General features: G+C 31.5%; 2 protein-coding genes across 4 annotated transcripts; one reads left to right on the forward strand and one right to left on the reverse strand.

Annotated features, from left to right (window-relative positions):
- The first annotated feature begins 4,187 nt into the window (after nt 1-4,187).
- Nucleotides 4,188-7,132, forward strand: LOC108326977 (uncharacterized). 3 transcript variants are annotated; one of them, XM_017560616.2, is made up of 5 exons: nt 4,188-4,336; nt 4,917-5,251; nt 6,066-6,170; nt 6,274-6,321; nt 6,773-7,132. In XM_017560616.2, exons 2-5 carry the CDS (start codon nt 4,979-4,981, stop codon nt 7,010-7,012), a joined length of 666 nt encoding a protein of 221 aa, XP_017416105.1. In that variant the 5' UTR covers nt 4,188-4,336; nt 4,917-4,978; the 3' UTR covers nt 7,013-7,132. The 3 variants fall into 3 exon arrangements, with proteins under 3 accessions (XP_017416105.1, XP_017416108.1, XP_017416106.1); XM_017560619.2 differs by lacking the exon at nt 4,188-4,336 and adding an exon at nt 4,342-4,360; XM_017560617.2 differs by lacking the exon at nt 4,188-4,336 and adding an exon at nt 4,358-4,597.
- Nucleotides 7,133-15,645: 8,513 nt separating this feature from the next.
- On the reverse strand, nt 15,646-17,619 carry LOC108328051 (mannan endo-1,4-beta-mannosidase 4). Its single transcript, XM_017561833.2, has 5 exons — nt 17,155-17,619; nt 16,856-17,050; nt 16,613-16,732; nt 16,180-16,379; nt 15,646-16,082 (listed from the first exon to the last, which is right to left on the reverse strand). The coding sequence occupies exons 1-5, from the start codon at nt 17,506-17,508 to the stop codon at nt 15,728-15,730; spliced, it is 1,224 nt and encodes a 407-aa protein (XP_017417322.2). The 5' UTR covers nt 17,509-17,619; the 3' UTR covers nt 15,646-15,727.
- Nucleotides 17,620-18,061: the final 442 nt, after the last annotated feature.

An 18,061-nucleotide genomic window follows, 5' to 3' on the forward strand; every position in this document is an offset into this window, starting at 1 on the left:
CATCATTTACATTTAAAAGTTATAATATAATCCATAACTTTGTTTGTCACATGAAAAATAGTTTTCACATGTTTTGTTGTAGAATATTTTTCCTAACTTTTATAAAGTGTGAAAACTAATAAATATTTTATAATTTAATTGAGGAACAAAATCCAACTTTTTATAATAGTTTACAAATAAACACATTTAATTCTTAAATTTTGTTACAAAACCTACCGTGAAACATATTTTTACCTTTTAAAAAAAATTACAAAGTAGACAGATTAAAAAAAATACAGTATATTAGTAAGCTATTCTTTAAAATAAGATTTTCAGTGGAGAATATTGTATTTTAAAATATGAATTTATTCATTTATATTAAATAAGTTTGAAATTATAGCTTAAAGCATTATTCGAAGTAATAAGTACCAAAATACAACATATTCGTAATTAAAAAAAATACTTTAAATATAAAATTCTTCCACAAGGATAATATCAGATGACACTTTTTTTTAATATTATTAATAATTTTTATTATTAGAATCATTTACAAATGTGCATTTACTTGTATTTAGATGTGTAACATCCCAAAATACAGTAATAACTATAATTCAGAATTAATTACAATTAACAGTTAACCATGCAGTCTTACACTAAACAGGGTTCAAAGGTCGAACGACTTAATATACAGAGCCAAGATACGGAACGACAGGAAGAAAAATAGAAGAGTCGAGGACGAACGGTTTTACAACACCAAAAGGCCGATCGTCCACTATTCATAAAAATAAAACTAAACAAACGAGCGCGCTAGGGCTCGACCTTGACCTCCACATCTACGAGGCTCGCATCTTCTAAAACTTCTTCTTCCAGCGTTTCTTCCAGTAACGCCTCTCCATCTGCTCACATCCACCCGGATGATCATCGCATAGACAAGACGGACGTACAATAACGATCGACAACACAAGGAAAAGAACACAGGGTAAGCTTATTGAATTTAATTCAATCCAATACATACATTTCATATATATATCAAATACAACAAGTAAGTGCACAACATATTCATTAAATTCATACGTAAATTTCATCCAAAAGTCCTGATACTAGACGACCGTCCGGACTGTATGAATTCTGTGTAGCTACGACGTCCATGCACCCAGGTGTGATAGCTGGAATACTCATCAGCAGCCACCTGAGGTTAGTCCGTTCTATCCAAGTTACAGTTATGGACTAAGACCTCCTGCCATTCCCACACATGACATACTCCTCTCTACTTGAGAACGAGCACTCACGGAATATCAGGATGACCCGCCAGCTAAGCTTGCCACATTCATACTTCACAAATCTCAATTTCCAACCAAGAGTCGTTCCACCCTGGAACGCTCGTTCAAATCCACAATCACAATTTCAGTTCTCATAGTGTTCTCACATCTTAATTTATCTTCTTAAATACATTTTCATTCTATGTTCCACTTTCTTAAAGAGACGAAAAGAGAACGAACGTTCAGTCCCCTTTATAATGAGGACAACCGTGGAGAACAAAACCGAAGAATTTACTCCATTTTCAAAACAGAATAGAACCCATCATCAAATAGATGGACGATCTGTATTTATCAAGGTTACTCGACACTGTCGGTCGACACGGATGGATGACTTATAGTCTCTAAGGTGATCGACACAGTATATCGACACAGTAGGACGACACAGATGGATGATATGTAGTCACAAGGGTGATCGACACAGTAGGCCGACACAGATGGATGATTCGTAGTCACAAGGTGATCGACACAGTAGGTCGACACAGATGGATGATCTGTAGTCACAAGGGTGATCGACACAATAGGCCGACTCAGATGGATGATCCGTAGTCACCAGGTGATCGACACAGTAGGTCGACACAGATGGACGATCTGTAGTCACAAGGGTGATCGACACAATAGGCCGACTCAGATGGATGATCCGTAGTCACAAGGTGATCGACACGGTAGGTCGACACAGATGGATGATCTGTAATCACAAGGGTGATCGACACAGATAGATGATCTGTAGTCAAAAGGCGGTCGACATGGTAGGTCGACACAGATGGAAGATCTGTAATAACAAAGGTGATCGACACTGCTCATTATGAGCTCTAAGTAAAGGATCGACACAGCTCAACCTCGACCAGAAATCTTCCCGAATGAAAGTATTTCAATTCAAAGAGTTTTACTAGAACACCAAACAGTCAAGAACCGTTTAATGTCGGACGTACTTTATCATAGAAAAGTTCATATCCAAGTTTCACTTACATTCACTCATTTCTCAGCATACATATATTTTTCATATTTTCAAATACTCATATCAACTCATACTTATGATCATATATCAACAATCAAATAACACAGTCATACTTCATGCGACACACAAAATGTTCATACAGTACACGACAACCATACGAATTAAATTTAATAAGCTTCCCTTACCTGGATAGCAGTGAACTCCCCAATGCAAGGTTTTGGTTCGACCTCTAATAGCGTTCTACACTCAGGTTCACTCAACAAATTCCACTTAGTCTAAAACACCAAAAATCAGAACAACTCCGACTTAGAACCCATGCATGCAACCAAACTAGGGTTCGCATGAAACCATAAAAGATAAACGGTTGACGACGAGAACTTACCAGTTCCGATCCAAACTCTGTTCGGTCCAAAAGGAAGATCACAGCTGGACGAACGTTCCTACGACTCTGAAAAGTGAACGGAGATAATGGTGGTAAGTTGCAGAAGAGAGAAGGAGAAGGGTTCAAGAGAGAAGGAGGAGAAATGGAGATTCTGAGTTTGGAAGGGGAGAAGGTGTGCGTGAGAGAGAGATTTTCCAGAAATTCAGTTTTTGTTCAGAAATCCCATTCTCAGATGAACGGACGTCCTCCTGCTCGACACCTGCATCCCACCATTCACTTCAGAAACTTCCACTTTGACAAGTGGCGCACATGCACGGCTCGGTGGTGGATCAGAACACGTGGCATGGTGCATTTATGGGAGTAGGGAGGTGACTCAGCAAAGTAATTATTGGGGCGTGACAAGATGCCTTAAACAAAGTCTTAATCGTGAATCTTATAAGTAAAATCTTATATATACAAGTCTTATAAATAAAGATAATAATTAAAAAGCAAAAATCTAAAATTTTCTTACTATCGTCTTCCACACTGCTTCCCACTGTTCACCGCTTACTGTTTAACTTTTAAACAGAGTTAACTTTTTGTCACATTTGAAATAAAATAAACATGGTGTTACCCATCATGCTAACAACAATATCCCCACAGCTACTTCTTTCTCACAAGTATAAATTCTTGCAGGAATTTTAATTTTAACTTTAATGTTGGTTTGTGGGGCTGATGCCCAAGAAAAAAAGTATCAAATTAATGCATATAAATAAATAATAGGGCAAGCAATGCATTTATTTTGTATAAAACTTCACTGTACAAATAAATCCTTAGTAAAACTTTAGTCAAATCATATTTAATTTTAACATTTTTAAAAGTCTTCAGGAATTTAGTACAGAAATTATGAAAACACATGTTGGAGACTTGGTTTCCTTTCTTTTTTAAATCCGTTGGTGTTAATAACTTACAATTGAAGGAAACCTGAATAACTAAGGTATGTTATTCTTATTCCCATTCTTGTACCCAAAAATATTGTTAAAACGATGATTCCAATTTTTATTTTTCGGCATCCAAAAGAAACTGCTAAAACTTCGCAAATGACGAAATTGTGATGAAAACTGATAAATAAATAAATATATATATATATATATATATATATATATATATATATATATATATATATATATATATATATATATATATATATATATATAAATACTGTATTTGCCACAGCTAGGTTTGTTGTTTGAAGCTGACAGTGACACACTTACCCACCTGTAGTTGTATTGTTTTGGTATACGTGTACGTCTTTGTATACTCATTTTATAACTAATTTTGAAAAATATGATGTTATCATTATTATTTATATTATTAATAATTATTATTATATATTTAAGATAAATATTATTTCAATAAAAATATAAATTTATAATTCCATAAATATAACTAATATTTCTTAAAAAATAACTACTTTGTAATAATTTATATTTACAAAAATTCTAAACTTTCTTGGCATGAAAAAACATAACAGGTGCATTTTTCTTCTGAATGGTATAAGGAATTGCATTTCAACTAATAAACACTCTCAAAATCACCATAAGATTTTATCACCTATTTATAAATTCACACTGAACATTCCGAAAAAATCACTTTCCCAGTTAAAAAACTGAGTACATAAAGACTGGTGGATGTGTCGTCTCTTGAATTGAAGATTATATTGTAAGACCCTCTCTCTCAATCAAAGTTCCGTTGCGTTTTCTCCTTCAATTTTGTTTTTGTTTTGTAATTCATGGCTCTTTGATCATTTGGGTGCTGATAATAATCTTGTTCTTTATTTTGTTTTCTTTGGGTCTTGTGTTTATGGTTCTTTTTCGAGTTCTGCTACAATTCAGCGATGAACAAAGTGTTTTTCTTTCTTCGGAGACTGATATTTATCTGGAAAGCGAAAAACTTTGGTTCCGCATGCGATCACCCTTCTTTGTACAGTCTTGAAACTGATTTTTGTGTTGTTGTTGGTTACTGATATCTTAGATTAGTGAATTAAGAGATTATATGTTTAGACCCATTTCTTCAAAGTAGACTTCTTTTCTGGTAGTTTATGCAATCCATCAACATTAATATTAGTATCTGAACACGTTGAATCAAAGTTTGGTTGGTGTTTTCTTAAAAGGTTGGGAGGGTTTTAATATTTTCAGAAGATGGAGATTAAGAACTGTAATATATTTCGTTGGCTATGATCCACCATGTAGAAAATATTTCAGTTTTTCTGTCTCATAAAAGTTCAAATTTATTGATGCAGGTATTTGGAAAGTAGTTTTGATTTGAGGCTCTAGTCATTACCAGCTTTACTGTATTTGGCAAATGGGTTCTGAAGGTCCAACAACACCCATAACAACAATTCATGTGACAGGATTTAAGAAATTCCATGGAGTTGCTGAGAATCCGACCGAAACAATTGTCAATAATTTGGCAGAGTACATGAATAAGAAGGGTTTGCCAAAGGGTTTAGTTATTGGGAGCTGCAGCATTCTTGAAACTGCTGGTCAAGGAGCACTTGTTTCACTGTACCAGAGATTGCAATCCGCTGTTATTTCCAAGGACTCTGAATCTTCAAATTCTAATAGAACTATTTGGGTGAGTGCCCCTGTACTTGACATATAGCTTCACTGTTTGTTCTCGTAGCTTATTCATTCATTCTTCAATGTTGTTCATTTATGTAACCAAATCCTAATTTGTACGTCTCAACATATGTACCCGCTGAACCTGGACAAAATAACGTTATTCTAGCTGAATTATATCTGAAAAAAGAAATAAACTTATCATAAGAAATTAAATATGACCAAAAAGGAGACTATCATTATTATCCGACATCGTATATAGCTCAATGAATATTCAGCGACATTCCTTGTGAATATCATTATGCAGCAATGAAAGTCTGCAGTAACTGCAGAACAAAAAAGTCAGACTGCTCTAATAATTTAAAATAAGCAACATTGGCAGAGGGTAACGTGGACAGGTTCTTCGTCACTACTATAGTACTCTCAGAAAAATTTGCTTATTATATACTTTAGTATGCGGAGTAGCAATTCCTAGAGTATGATATATTAACTGATTGACACAAATATTAGTGTCTTAAGTTGACTCAGACCATGTTCAGATGTATTGTTAACGACATTTTGTGATTAGATCTCAAGGGAATTTGAACTTGTCTTCATAAACTTTAGCACAAAGCTATAATGAAACTTGTGATGGACTTTCATTTTGAGTACTTCTACATATTGATTCAAAAGCTGAACTATAAAGATCATGAATAAAGGTTGAGCATCTGAATAAATTGTTGGCTAGGTTTTTGTTGCTTAGACTAGGATACATCATATGATCAATTTGAGTATATTTTCATTTCTCCGTCCCTGTAAATTCTGGCTGTTTCTGAGTTTTGTTTATTCAGCTGCATTTTGGGGTTAACAGTGGTGCAACAAGGTTTGCTATAGAGAACCAGGCAGTCAATGAGGCTAATTTTCGATGTCCGGATGAAATGGGTTGGAAGCCCCAGGTGAGATTGGATTAGTGGATTCATTCCAAATTTTCTTTCACCAACAAACCTTTAGAAGTGCAAAGAGCATTCTCACTGAAATTTGCATAATTTTGTATTGCAGAAAGTCCCCATTGTTCCTTCGGATGGTGGAATTTCACGAACAAGGGAGGTAAAATGAATCCCTTATGTTGCACGTACTCTTGATTCCTAAACTAGTTACACTCTTGGGCTTGGTGTTTAGTGCTAACATTGTAAAGTATTGATTACTACTAACATAGAAGAGCATTTTTTGGGGTACCATTTGTAGTACATTAAGGTGCTATAAGTTTTGATGGAACAGAAGCAGCTGCTTACTCCTTAACGGTAGCCAATTTTCTTATGCTGTTCTGAAAATCGTCAGCAAATTCATTTTTAAACTCCTCATTTTGTCAAAAATAAAACGTAATGAGTTATAGAGGAATTTAGTTTTGTGGGGTTTTGTGTCATTTCCTTGATGGGGAGCCATAATTAAATGTTATTAATAATCCCATAATTAGTATACATAGACAACATAAAGAAACCAATTCAGAAAACATATTTGTTTCTGCTTACTAATGAGAATTCTACCTAACTCTGTGCAGACTTCACTCCCTGTAGAGGAGATCACCAAAGCCTTGACAGAAAAGGGATACGAAGTTATGGTATCAGATGATGCAGGCAGGTTCGTGTGCAATTACGTTTACTATCACTCCCTTCGCTTTGCCGAGCGGAATGGAATCAAATCCCTTTTCGTGCACGTGCCACTCTTCTTCACAATAAATGAAGAGACTCAAATGAAATTCGCTGCTTCCTTGTTAGAAGTTCTTGCCTCTAAATCTTAGAAGTATCATTACATTTGGACCCTCAAAAATGGGTGCTCCTATATTCGTTCTGGTGTGAAAGTGGATGAATGTGTATCTTGAATGAGATACTTATAATAAAATTATTGTATTTAAATGGAACCACATATGTTTCTGAGTTAAGGTTCCCTGTACTTTGTGAAGACAATTTGATTGATACATCTTCAATGTTTACCTTGTGAATAAATGTTCAAACATAGGTTTGAGATTTAATTTTTTATATTAAATCTATAAAGTTTTGTATAAGTCAAATCAATCACTAATTTAACATAATGTGGAATATAATATATCGTATTGACTTGTAATAATTTTACTTAAATTTTAGTACTTGTAATCATTAAAATTATCACATTCTTCAAAGTTTAAATTTGTATTTCACAGAAAATAAATTCTGTAGTACAAAAATTATCATATTAAACTGATACTCTCATTAAAATACGAAATGCAAATTTTAACATATCTATAAAAGTAAGTTTATACCAAAGGTAGCTGGTTTTACCATTTTTATTATAATAAATGATTACAAACATTTGATGGCAATGAATGATAACATTTCATTTGCAATGTTTATTTACTATTTTTTATTCTTTTCAGTTGTTAATTATTTTATCCCGTTTTGTTTAATTTCTTGATTCTCTCGTTTGAACTAATACGATTTCTCACTACAATAAAACCAAATTATTATGTAATTAGAAATATTTCAAATAATATATTTTTTTATTCTTTTTTCAGTGTATGCTCTCTAAACTTTATATTCACTCTTCTTTATTGTCCTTTCACAAACTTTTACGGCAAGATTTTGTTCTCACCGTCTTTAGCTTCACTTTTGCTCGTAATAGGTAAACAAGTGTAAGAACCAAGAATAATTTAGGCTAATATTATATTACAAATTATATTACTTTTGTTCGATTTTGGCTAATATTATATTACAAATTATAGTGCTCGAAATTGTTCATATAATTTTTCTATGATTTATATATAAATAAATAAAAGTATATTATCTTATATAAAATTATTGAAATCATTGCTAAACTAGAAGAAGATCGTAGTCGAGCCAATACAGAACATTATTAGATAAACACGTAAAATTTACAGACAGGCAGAATCATGCCATGTGTCTCTACATTTTCCATTATAATATCAGAAAAAGAACCTTCAGCATTAATTTAGCTTCAAAATCAAGCTATGTTACTATATTAGTGCAAAATGGTAGGAAGTGGTCAATTGAAGCATTATAAAATGCTTTTATGGAGTTGGACAAACTTTTCTGTTGTGGTACAAGAATTCCGGCTAATTCAAAAGTTTGTTCATAGAGCCACAAATGTTTATTTGAAATAGATTAAATATATTTTTTCTATCAAACTATTTATTAAAATTATATTTTATTTTATTTATTTAAATTATATATGAATTTCGTCCATGAACATAAACTTTATAATGAACTTTATAAAAGAATGTAAAATGAGCTTTAACAACTAACTAAGAGTGTTAGGGTCTTCTGTAATGATCTCTGCAAACTCCTCTGTAGTGTTTGAGGGTGATAATATGGGATTTGGTTGTGATAACCAATCTCCTGTGTCATCTTCTTATAACATCCTCTACATTCATTTATAAGGTTTAAAAGATGAAATTATGCATACTTTCTAGCGAATGAAATATAATTTTAATAAATAATTTAAGGACGGAAAACTTATTTTATGATCCAGTGATGCTTCCAAATATTGGTTTTTTCTTAAATAGATAACAATATACAATACTATATATATATATATATATATATATATATATATATATATATATATATATATATTCAAATTTTGTTTACTTCAAATGAGAAATTAGTGTGTGTTGTATTTTATAGTTTTTTACCATGATAAATATTATATATCTTCTTTTTATTACCATTTTATCTATGTAAAATATCTTTTGAATTATGAATAATTAATTTATGTTTCAGGATCGGGATTAACAATTTTAACTCGTTAAACTGTTTGACATTTCGACCAGATTTATTGGTTTGCGCCTTAGGCAATACACAGTTGGTTGTAAAGTTGATTGACTATCTAAATTATAATTGACCATACAGTTAACCATCTCATTCATCATAAAGTCATATGATACCTTTTCTAATTCCTTCTATTTCTTAACCATACTGAAATATCTTTGTATTTTTTATATGCAAATATTAAATCCAAAATCTAACTTTGAGTTTGGTTTTACTCATATCAACCAATGGATAAATGTTTAAGTTCTCAACTTTCAAAACTCCTTGTTATTACTCAAGAGAGCAATATGTTGATAACAATTTTTTTTACATTCTCTATATTAATAATTAAAAAATTTATGTAATTTTTTTTATTTAAAGGTCATTAGTATTGCATAGTTTTTAATATATTTGAACTTATAAAAGAAAAGAAATTATGTACACGTGATAGTTCATCCATCACTTACCTTACGATAAAATTTATTATTAAGAAATAAAAATAAAAATATTAAAGGGAACATCGAAGTCACGTAAATTAAAAAAAAATAACTAAGCCAATATTAGGCATTACATCAAACCAATAAAAATGTTGTTTATTAGTTAAAAGGTTAACCAATATTTGATTTTGGGCTATTACTAGAAGTTGGCCTGATTTTGGGCTATTGGATGTTAGGCTAAAGTGTTTTTTATTACTTAAAAGCCTTTTCTTCCCTTACATACAAAAAATAGATAATAATTGATCAATAGGTCAGACAACTCCATTTTTATTTTCAAATTAAAAAATTAAAAATTAAAAAGATTAAAAATATTAATTTTTTATATTATATTTTGTAGAAAATAAATATAGAATAATATTAAAGTTTAAATTGTAACATCCCAAATTCTCACATTAATGTAACAACCCAACTTTTTACATTAATGTAACATCTCAAATTTTCACACTTGATAATTAACATTACATTTACGGTAACATTCCGTAATCTCACCCTTTAAAATTTCCTAGTTAATATATGTCTATACATGTAAAAAGATTCTAATTATAGTTCTTCTACTCCTCCCTTTCCTTGGCACTATGTGAGGCGACATTCCTTCATCTGCTCCCGTATAACGAATTATACGATCATCGCACATACCCAAACACAAAACACAAACAAGTAGGGTGAGCTAACATGCAACAAATCATTTATAAGACATGCATAATTACTTCGATACAAACATCATATAATAATTATGTCAGACACCCTCATACCATCGTACCACAATTCCTATTGAACACTCGTCCCACAATACCCAATAAACACCAAAATACCCAATAAACACCAAAATACCCAATGGACACTCATTCCATAATACCCAATAAACACTCATTGAACACTCGTCCCACAATACCCAATAAACACCAAAATACCCAATAAACACCAAAATACCCAATAGACACTCATTCCATAATACCCAATAAACACTCATTGAACACTCGTCCCACAATACCCAATAAACACCAAAATACCCAATAAACACCACTATACCCAATAGACACTCATTCCACAATACCCAATAGGCACTTATCCCAACGATATTCAATAGGCACTTATCCCAACGATATTCCATAGGCACTTATCCCAACGATATGTTGATGAGCGATACAACGGAAGGTTTTTCACTTGTGATGTCATTCTTAGTCCCCTCATTATGTCCAAAACCGGCACATAGACCAGGACATTCTGCCCTCCATACCATTCATAATGTTAGTCCCCTCACTATGTCCTAAACCGGCACATAGACCAGGACATTCTGCCCTCCATACCATTCACAAGGTTAGTCCCCTCACTATGTCCTAAACCGGCACATAGACCAGGACCTCCTGCCCCTCTCACCACATAATTCATCATTCTCTACTTGAGACTGATTGATTATTAGAGTATCAGGATAACCTCCAACTTCATGACCCTCAACATCAACATATACGCACATACCATGTCATTACAAAATCTCTCCACGAAACTCATACAATGCTCACATTCCTTAACTCATATTATACTATTACGAAATCTACCCATAATCCTCATACACATACCATGACATTACAGAATCTCTCCGCGAGACTCATACCATACTCACATTCCTCGACTCATATTATACCCTTACGACATTTCCCCATAATACTCATACATGTTCAGATGCATAAATTCAAATCAAATAAACTTCAATCATTTCAGAAATCATACAAACTGAATATATTCCAACAAGATATATTACATGATAATTTAACAGTACATAATCTGTACACAAGATTTAAGTTAAAAACCTGTCGAGTAGACTTCCAGGAAAGAGAGGTGCGTCACAATGGACAACTTAAGTACCAAGTCTTTCCTTAGCCAAAGTATTCCTCAACTAGTTTTTAACAAATTTCTTATTAACAGATTCAAAACAACAACATATAATATTTACACCGAATATCAATATAGATAAACATACAGTAAGCATTAACAATATTCATACATAATTTCAAAACATGAATAATAATAAAACAGTACTAAATCATAATATAAAAGCTTAGAAAAGTTAGCTCCCCTACCTCTATTCCAGACTTAATCTCCTGCTCCGAATTTGTTTCCCCCGAAACCCTTCAGAACCTCTACTCTTCTTGCAACTAAAAATTTCTCCCTAACTCTTTCTTCTCTATTTCTCAAGCTCTCACTTGATTCCTCTTCTCTTGGTGCAAAATGCCCTTCCCTCCCATGGCTATTTATAGTTAAAAAAATTTACTATTCATTAATATTTTAATATTATTTATTATTTTAATATTATTTAAAAATAATATTTCAATCATTTTCTCACCAAATCTGATCCTAATTTCTACCTACTACTTTCTTCCATGCTAAGGAATCTTAATGCTGAAAATTTATTTTTACTATTTACTTTTTACTATTTACTATTCACTTTTTACTATTTACTATTTACTTTTTACTATTCGATTTTCTTAAAAAAAAATACTAAATAAGTTATCAAAAATTTTAACCTCTCCTTCTAAAATTACTATAATTTTATATTCAAAATATATATTTTTCTATCCATTAAAATTATTATTACTAATAAAATGCTAAAATTTACTATTATAAATATTTTTTTTTCATGGGTTTTACATAAATTATTAATTATAAGTTGTAATTATTATAGTAATTATTATAATTTATCTTATTGAAAACATTAATTAATTAATTAAAAGTTTAAAATTTATTTATATAATTAAATACATTTTAATATTTATTTATACAAATAAATTTTAAAAATTTCAAATTAAAAAAATTAATAAAAAATTGACAGAACAGCATGCTAGTCCGCCGTATGATTGGATAAATTACAATTCTAAACTGATTTTTTGTAGCTGGCCAATCTGACCTGAACCCTTTTGGGCAGGTCAAAAACAGATTAGATTAAAACAGATCAGATTAATCTATTTTACCACCCACCAATAACACAACACAGTTAGATATAATAAATATTTTTTTAATTTGTTATTAAGTTTATTTTAACTTTATAGAACCTATTTTGTTTTGATCTATTAAATTTGAATACGTGTTAACTATGTTAAGAATAAGTGAAATTATTAACTATTGATTCATTTATATTTAAATTATTTGTTTTCGTTGGCTCAATGATTTATACGTTTGAAATAATTGTATGATAGGGTTCATTTTATTAAAAAAATATGGACAATTTAAATACAGTTCCATGATAAAAATAATAAAATTTTATTTATTACAACTAATATATAATGATTTTATCAAAATAAATTATTTATTCAAAATGTTTAAAAATTAACATATTTTATATATCAAATCATTCTAAAGAATATTCAATAATAATTCACATTATAATATATGTATTTTTTATCCTAATTATTTTTATTAATATTGTTATTGTTATTGTTATAATTTAAATATAATTAATAAAAAATTTATGTACTTTAAAATTTATTATTATAATTAAATATTAAATAGTGATATAATAAATTCACGGCTACAATTATAGCACAAAAATATATAATGACTGTGAAATAGAATCGATGGAAGAGGAACTGAAATTACTACTGTATCCTTATTTGATGTGATACCTTTATCCATTTAAATTTCTTTCATAGCCATCACCATTAAATGCTCTGGAACTTGCCTCCATTAAATTGTGCTCCCAAATCTGATGCTTCCCAGCCATGGCCATATATATATATATATATACATACATATATATATATATATATATATATATATATATATATATATATATATATATTTTTTTTTTTTTTTTTTTTTTCTTTTTCAAATTGATGAAAGCAGACATCCCAAGGGGAATTCAGAAGCTGAAAAAGAGGAAAATGGAGGAGTCTAAATTAAATCATTTTTTATTTTACAATAAAAAGAGGACAAATATAACGCAAAACATAATTGACAGAATACAATAGCGACCAATATGTACTACGTGTAACCCATGCAACAATAAAAACAAAAACAAAACCCACTTCATAAAATCACAAACTTTATTTAGGGTATATTTATTTGAAGTGAAAAAAATAAAAATATTCAATCGGTAATTAAAAATATAAAAAAAAAAATAGATATGTGCACCAGTTAACTCACCAAAGAAAAACAAAAAAACAAAAAAGTTAATACTTATACCTCTCGAATATTCTCTCATCGTCTTCAAGAATTTTGGTGTCCAATTTTTAAAGTTAAACTCAACTTGTTAAGCATCTATCTTTTTCCACCACGAAAGATGCGTTCTTTTACGACAAAAAATACTTAATAAATGTAAATAAGTTATGTTGCTTAATTTTGAATTTTTTTCATTAAAATATTCAAAATATTCTATTTTGTAAAATTAAGAAAGAAAAATTAGATTTGCTAATGTGTTTGTGTTTTGTAGTTTTATGAATTTTGGAGACTCGCCCTATTTAGAGGATCAAAACAAAAAGAAAGAGATATTCTCTTTTACATCCTATCTTTACCTTCGGAAAACCTACAAGCGAATGGCATCAGTGGAATTTGCCAATAACATTCAATATACCAGAGATACAATAATTAGCATACACCATCTGTGCTGCTAGGCATCGCAATTGCAAAGATACAAATTTAGCATAATTCAACTCTTTTCATAATTACTTCCGCGTATATTATTAAGAGTAGATGTATTTAAATTCTAACATACACGATTATACCAATTCTGCAAGTTTTATATTCTTATAAAGACTTATGGGATTGAAATTTTGAAAGTGACATCACTGTAGATTCGAAAGAGATAACTAATCTAAGCAATTAAATATATAAATAAAAATAATAGTCTTATTTCGGTTGGTAGAGTTGAGAACTATATCTTCATATTTTAAATCATATCTCTTTTCACCAAAGATCTTATGAAGTCTTCTTTTGTAAAGTCTGAATCTGAGTGGGTACTTTCACGCTCAAGTCAGTTTCCAGTTATATCGATCGGTTATCACAGTTAAGTTCTAAATGTTCAAGAAATGCAATTACTTACCTATCACAATCTGTATTTATAGGTTCTTAAATGGGCTTTTGTTTAGGACTGACCAATTACGACCCAATATCTTATAAGCATGTTTTACCATACTAATTATCTTGATGTATTTCTAAAAAATCAAGATACTGATCGGTTACTAATGTTGCTAATGACTGATCGATCTACGTTATTTTGAAAGTTTTAGGAGGGTTGACTGATCGCTCGCTTTGGGATTGCATTGACCGATCAGTGCGTACAGTACAAGTCTTAAAGCGCAAAAGGTTCTTAATTGCAAGCTTGAGAATGGTGAACGTGACGCAAGATTACTACAAAAACATTGTATTTCAAATAAACTAGGAGAACACAAGTAAAATAAAAGTAAATAACTGAAACTTCTGAGTCTTATCCAGTGCTATCTTTCTTAGTCTACCTCATCACTCTTTTCTATCTTCAAGTACTGACACGATTACCATTGGATGACACATAATATTCCATTTTCGTGTCATTCGTCCCGATTTGAATCGGCTCAACATTTAGTCCGAGCTGAATCAGTTCAATCTTTGGATTAGGTTAAATCGACTTGATTTTTGTCTCAGACCGATCTATCTTGTCCTTTGATTCAGGCCGAAATAGTTTTATCCTTCAACTTGAGTCAACTCATATTTACTTTCAGATGAACCAACTTGTCTCAAACATAATGATCCAGCTGACCCAACAAAACTTATGCTTAAGCTAACCTGACATTACCTTCAGTTATGTCTGACTCATCTTTAAGTTCATGCTTATCTGATTCATCCTTTAGTCAAAATCGAGTCGACTCAACCAAATCTTTTATTTAAATCAATTCAACTAAACATTCAATTTGAATCAATTCGGCTTGACTTTCGTAAGTGTAACGAGGAAAATAAAAATTAGTGAAATTTCAAATTTCTTATATACTTTTTCAGGTATTTGAAATTCTTCTATTTTATTAATTTAAAATACCTTCCAAATTTCTTAAATTTTAATTTCTTTCAAATTATTTTTAAAATTATTTTAGTGTAAAAAATTTTAAAAATTTCAAATAAATGAATTATCTTTCTAAATTAATCCATCTAAATACAATAAGAGAGTGCGCATGTAGATAAACATGTCATATTTTTATTATTGGTAGACGATAGACAGTATCATTTTAATGGGTTATTTGGTTGTATGGCTTATGACTATTGAATTTTTGACATTCTTAAAGATTGTTGGGAGATGATATTGGTAGTGGAAGGATTGTGTTGAAAGACGATTTCATAACCATCAGCCATGTTTTCCATTCCTTCAACAAATAGTTGCCAAAAAGCTGCACCAGCACATGGTCCCTTGTGGCTAGCGCTGAAATATGTCCAATTGTATAGTTTTGCATACAATCGGTCCCTTTGGGCAACAGTGTATCCTCTAATTCTTGAATTTAACCCAAACTCCGCAAGAAGAATGGGTTTTCGTAGAACATTTTGTGCATCTTGAATATGCATGCTGACCCATCTTTCTATGAAGACATCTTGACGTGATTGGTTAAACCTCGACATCCTGCAGAAATAAACCAACCATCAGTTCACACATATATTATAAAGTTTGGATACTTATTATGCAGTAAAAAATGAAAATATTTGAAATGGAATATTACCATTGAGGGTAGAGATGAATGGTGGCATAATCGATTTCAGGAACTAGGTTGTTAGAAATGAAATCACTTCCTCCTTCGTATCCAGGATTGAACTGTTTTCTTTGTGGTATTGAATTACCATAAAACCCTTCAAGCCCTACTTGCAGTAAGTGATTGTTGTCAATGGACTTCAAATAAGCAGCCATCTCCTTCACCCAATCCTGGAAGTTAATAAATATTTTTGTTCTGAGGTGTTATATAATAAATTATAGATCTCTTCTTAAAGAATATAAAATCAAACAAATAACAAATTTTATATAATAGACTTTAGTTTATAACTTTACTATACATTAAATGATATATTTTAAACCCAACTCAATTTTACAAAATCGTTTTATGAAGTAAAATTTGTAATCTCTTATATATTAGGATTTCAACCAGCAAAATAAATTACCTGAACTTGTTTTCCCGATAAGTCTAAAGAACGAGGTTCATTCATGAGCTCCCAAGAAAAAATGGTGGGGTCATCCTTGTATAATAATCCAGTCACTGTATTTTTTCTTGTCAGCACTGTCTGAATTAGATACAGTCATTAATTAGAATGTTTTTATAGTGCAAAGGTATTTTATTTTACATTATCGTTTAATGAAAACTGATAATAGTTGAGAATGCATGTGCATATTTATGGTTGTTATACCTTGACATGATTTTTGTAGAATTGCTTAGTGAGGGGATTAGAGAAGAAGTCATCCTCAGTTCTTACGCTCTGACCACGTTGTTTTGCCCATTGAACATACTGATTCTTTCCACCACCAGCTTTCCAATTATCTACCAGGCTTAGAATCAATCGTATGCCATATTTTCCTGCTTCTGATATCACAGCATCCAATGCCTGCAAACCATGCAAGGTGACATCTTTAAAAATAAAAAAACTGCAAAGTATGTGTGAATGAAGAGCTCAAAGATATATAGTTAAGGGGAGTAACGATACAGTACCCTGAAAACATTCTCGTCGTAAATACCAGGTGAAGTTTGAAGGGCTTTGTAACCTCCATCATTGAATGCCCATGTTCTTGCTAAGTTTAAACCATGTTTGGAAGCTTCTTGAAAAACTGTAGTGACCTTAGAACTTGTAGATGGGTCGGCTGCAAAAATCATTAGCCAATATGCATTGAATCCGTTGAAGTAGTGTGGCTTCCCATTTAGGAAAAAACGGGTGCCATTTCGTTTGATGAAATCGTTAGGTCTTTGGGCAACTATTCTTTCTTCAGCAATATCAATGCAATTCACGTATAGACTGATGCACAAGATCATCATAAAACTCATCAAGACCAAGTTTTGAAACCCCATGATTTCTTCCCAAACCCCAAAACCCAAAAGCTAAACTTGCACAACCAAATCAAAATTAAAGATAGAGAAAATGAAGCATTGGTTTTAGAAGATTATGGATTTTGATAAAACAAGAACGTTAGGATGGAGTTTAAATAGATGTGGAAACCTATATAGGACAAAAGTTACTTATATCATTTCTGTGCTCCTTACATTATTTCTGTGGCCCCTGCATCATATTACTTTTAATAAACACGTACAAATAGTCACAAAATTCAAAGGAAGTTATACTTTTATAACTTTTATTCTTACTGTTTCGACTGAGTCGGTGAGGACCCTGTTAAAACATACAAACTTACTGTCGAAGACGGACGGGCAGACGACGAAGATGCATGGACCGGGCGGACACTGCTGAATCCCACGAACCGAAGCAAGCTGCACTGGCGGGCGGCACAAAGATGGACGGTCGCTGCTCCACGCTCCAAACCGGGCGGACGTCCTCCTACTCCAGACGCTCGCTCTGTGCTCCAAGCCGGGCGGACGTCCTCCTACTCCAGACGCTCGCTCTCTGCTC

The sequence above is a fragment of the Vigna angularis genome, chromosome 2, assembly GCF_016808095.1.
Source record: "Vigna angularis cultivar LongXiaoDou No.4 chromosome 2, ASM1680809v1, whole genome shotgun sequence".
Taxonomy (NCBI): Eukaryota; Viridiplantae; Streptophyta; class Magnoliopsida; order Fabales; family Fabaceae; genus Vigna; species Vigna angularis.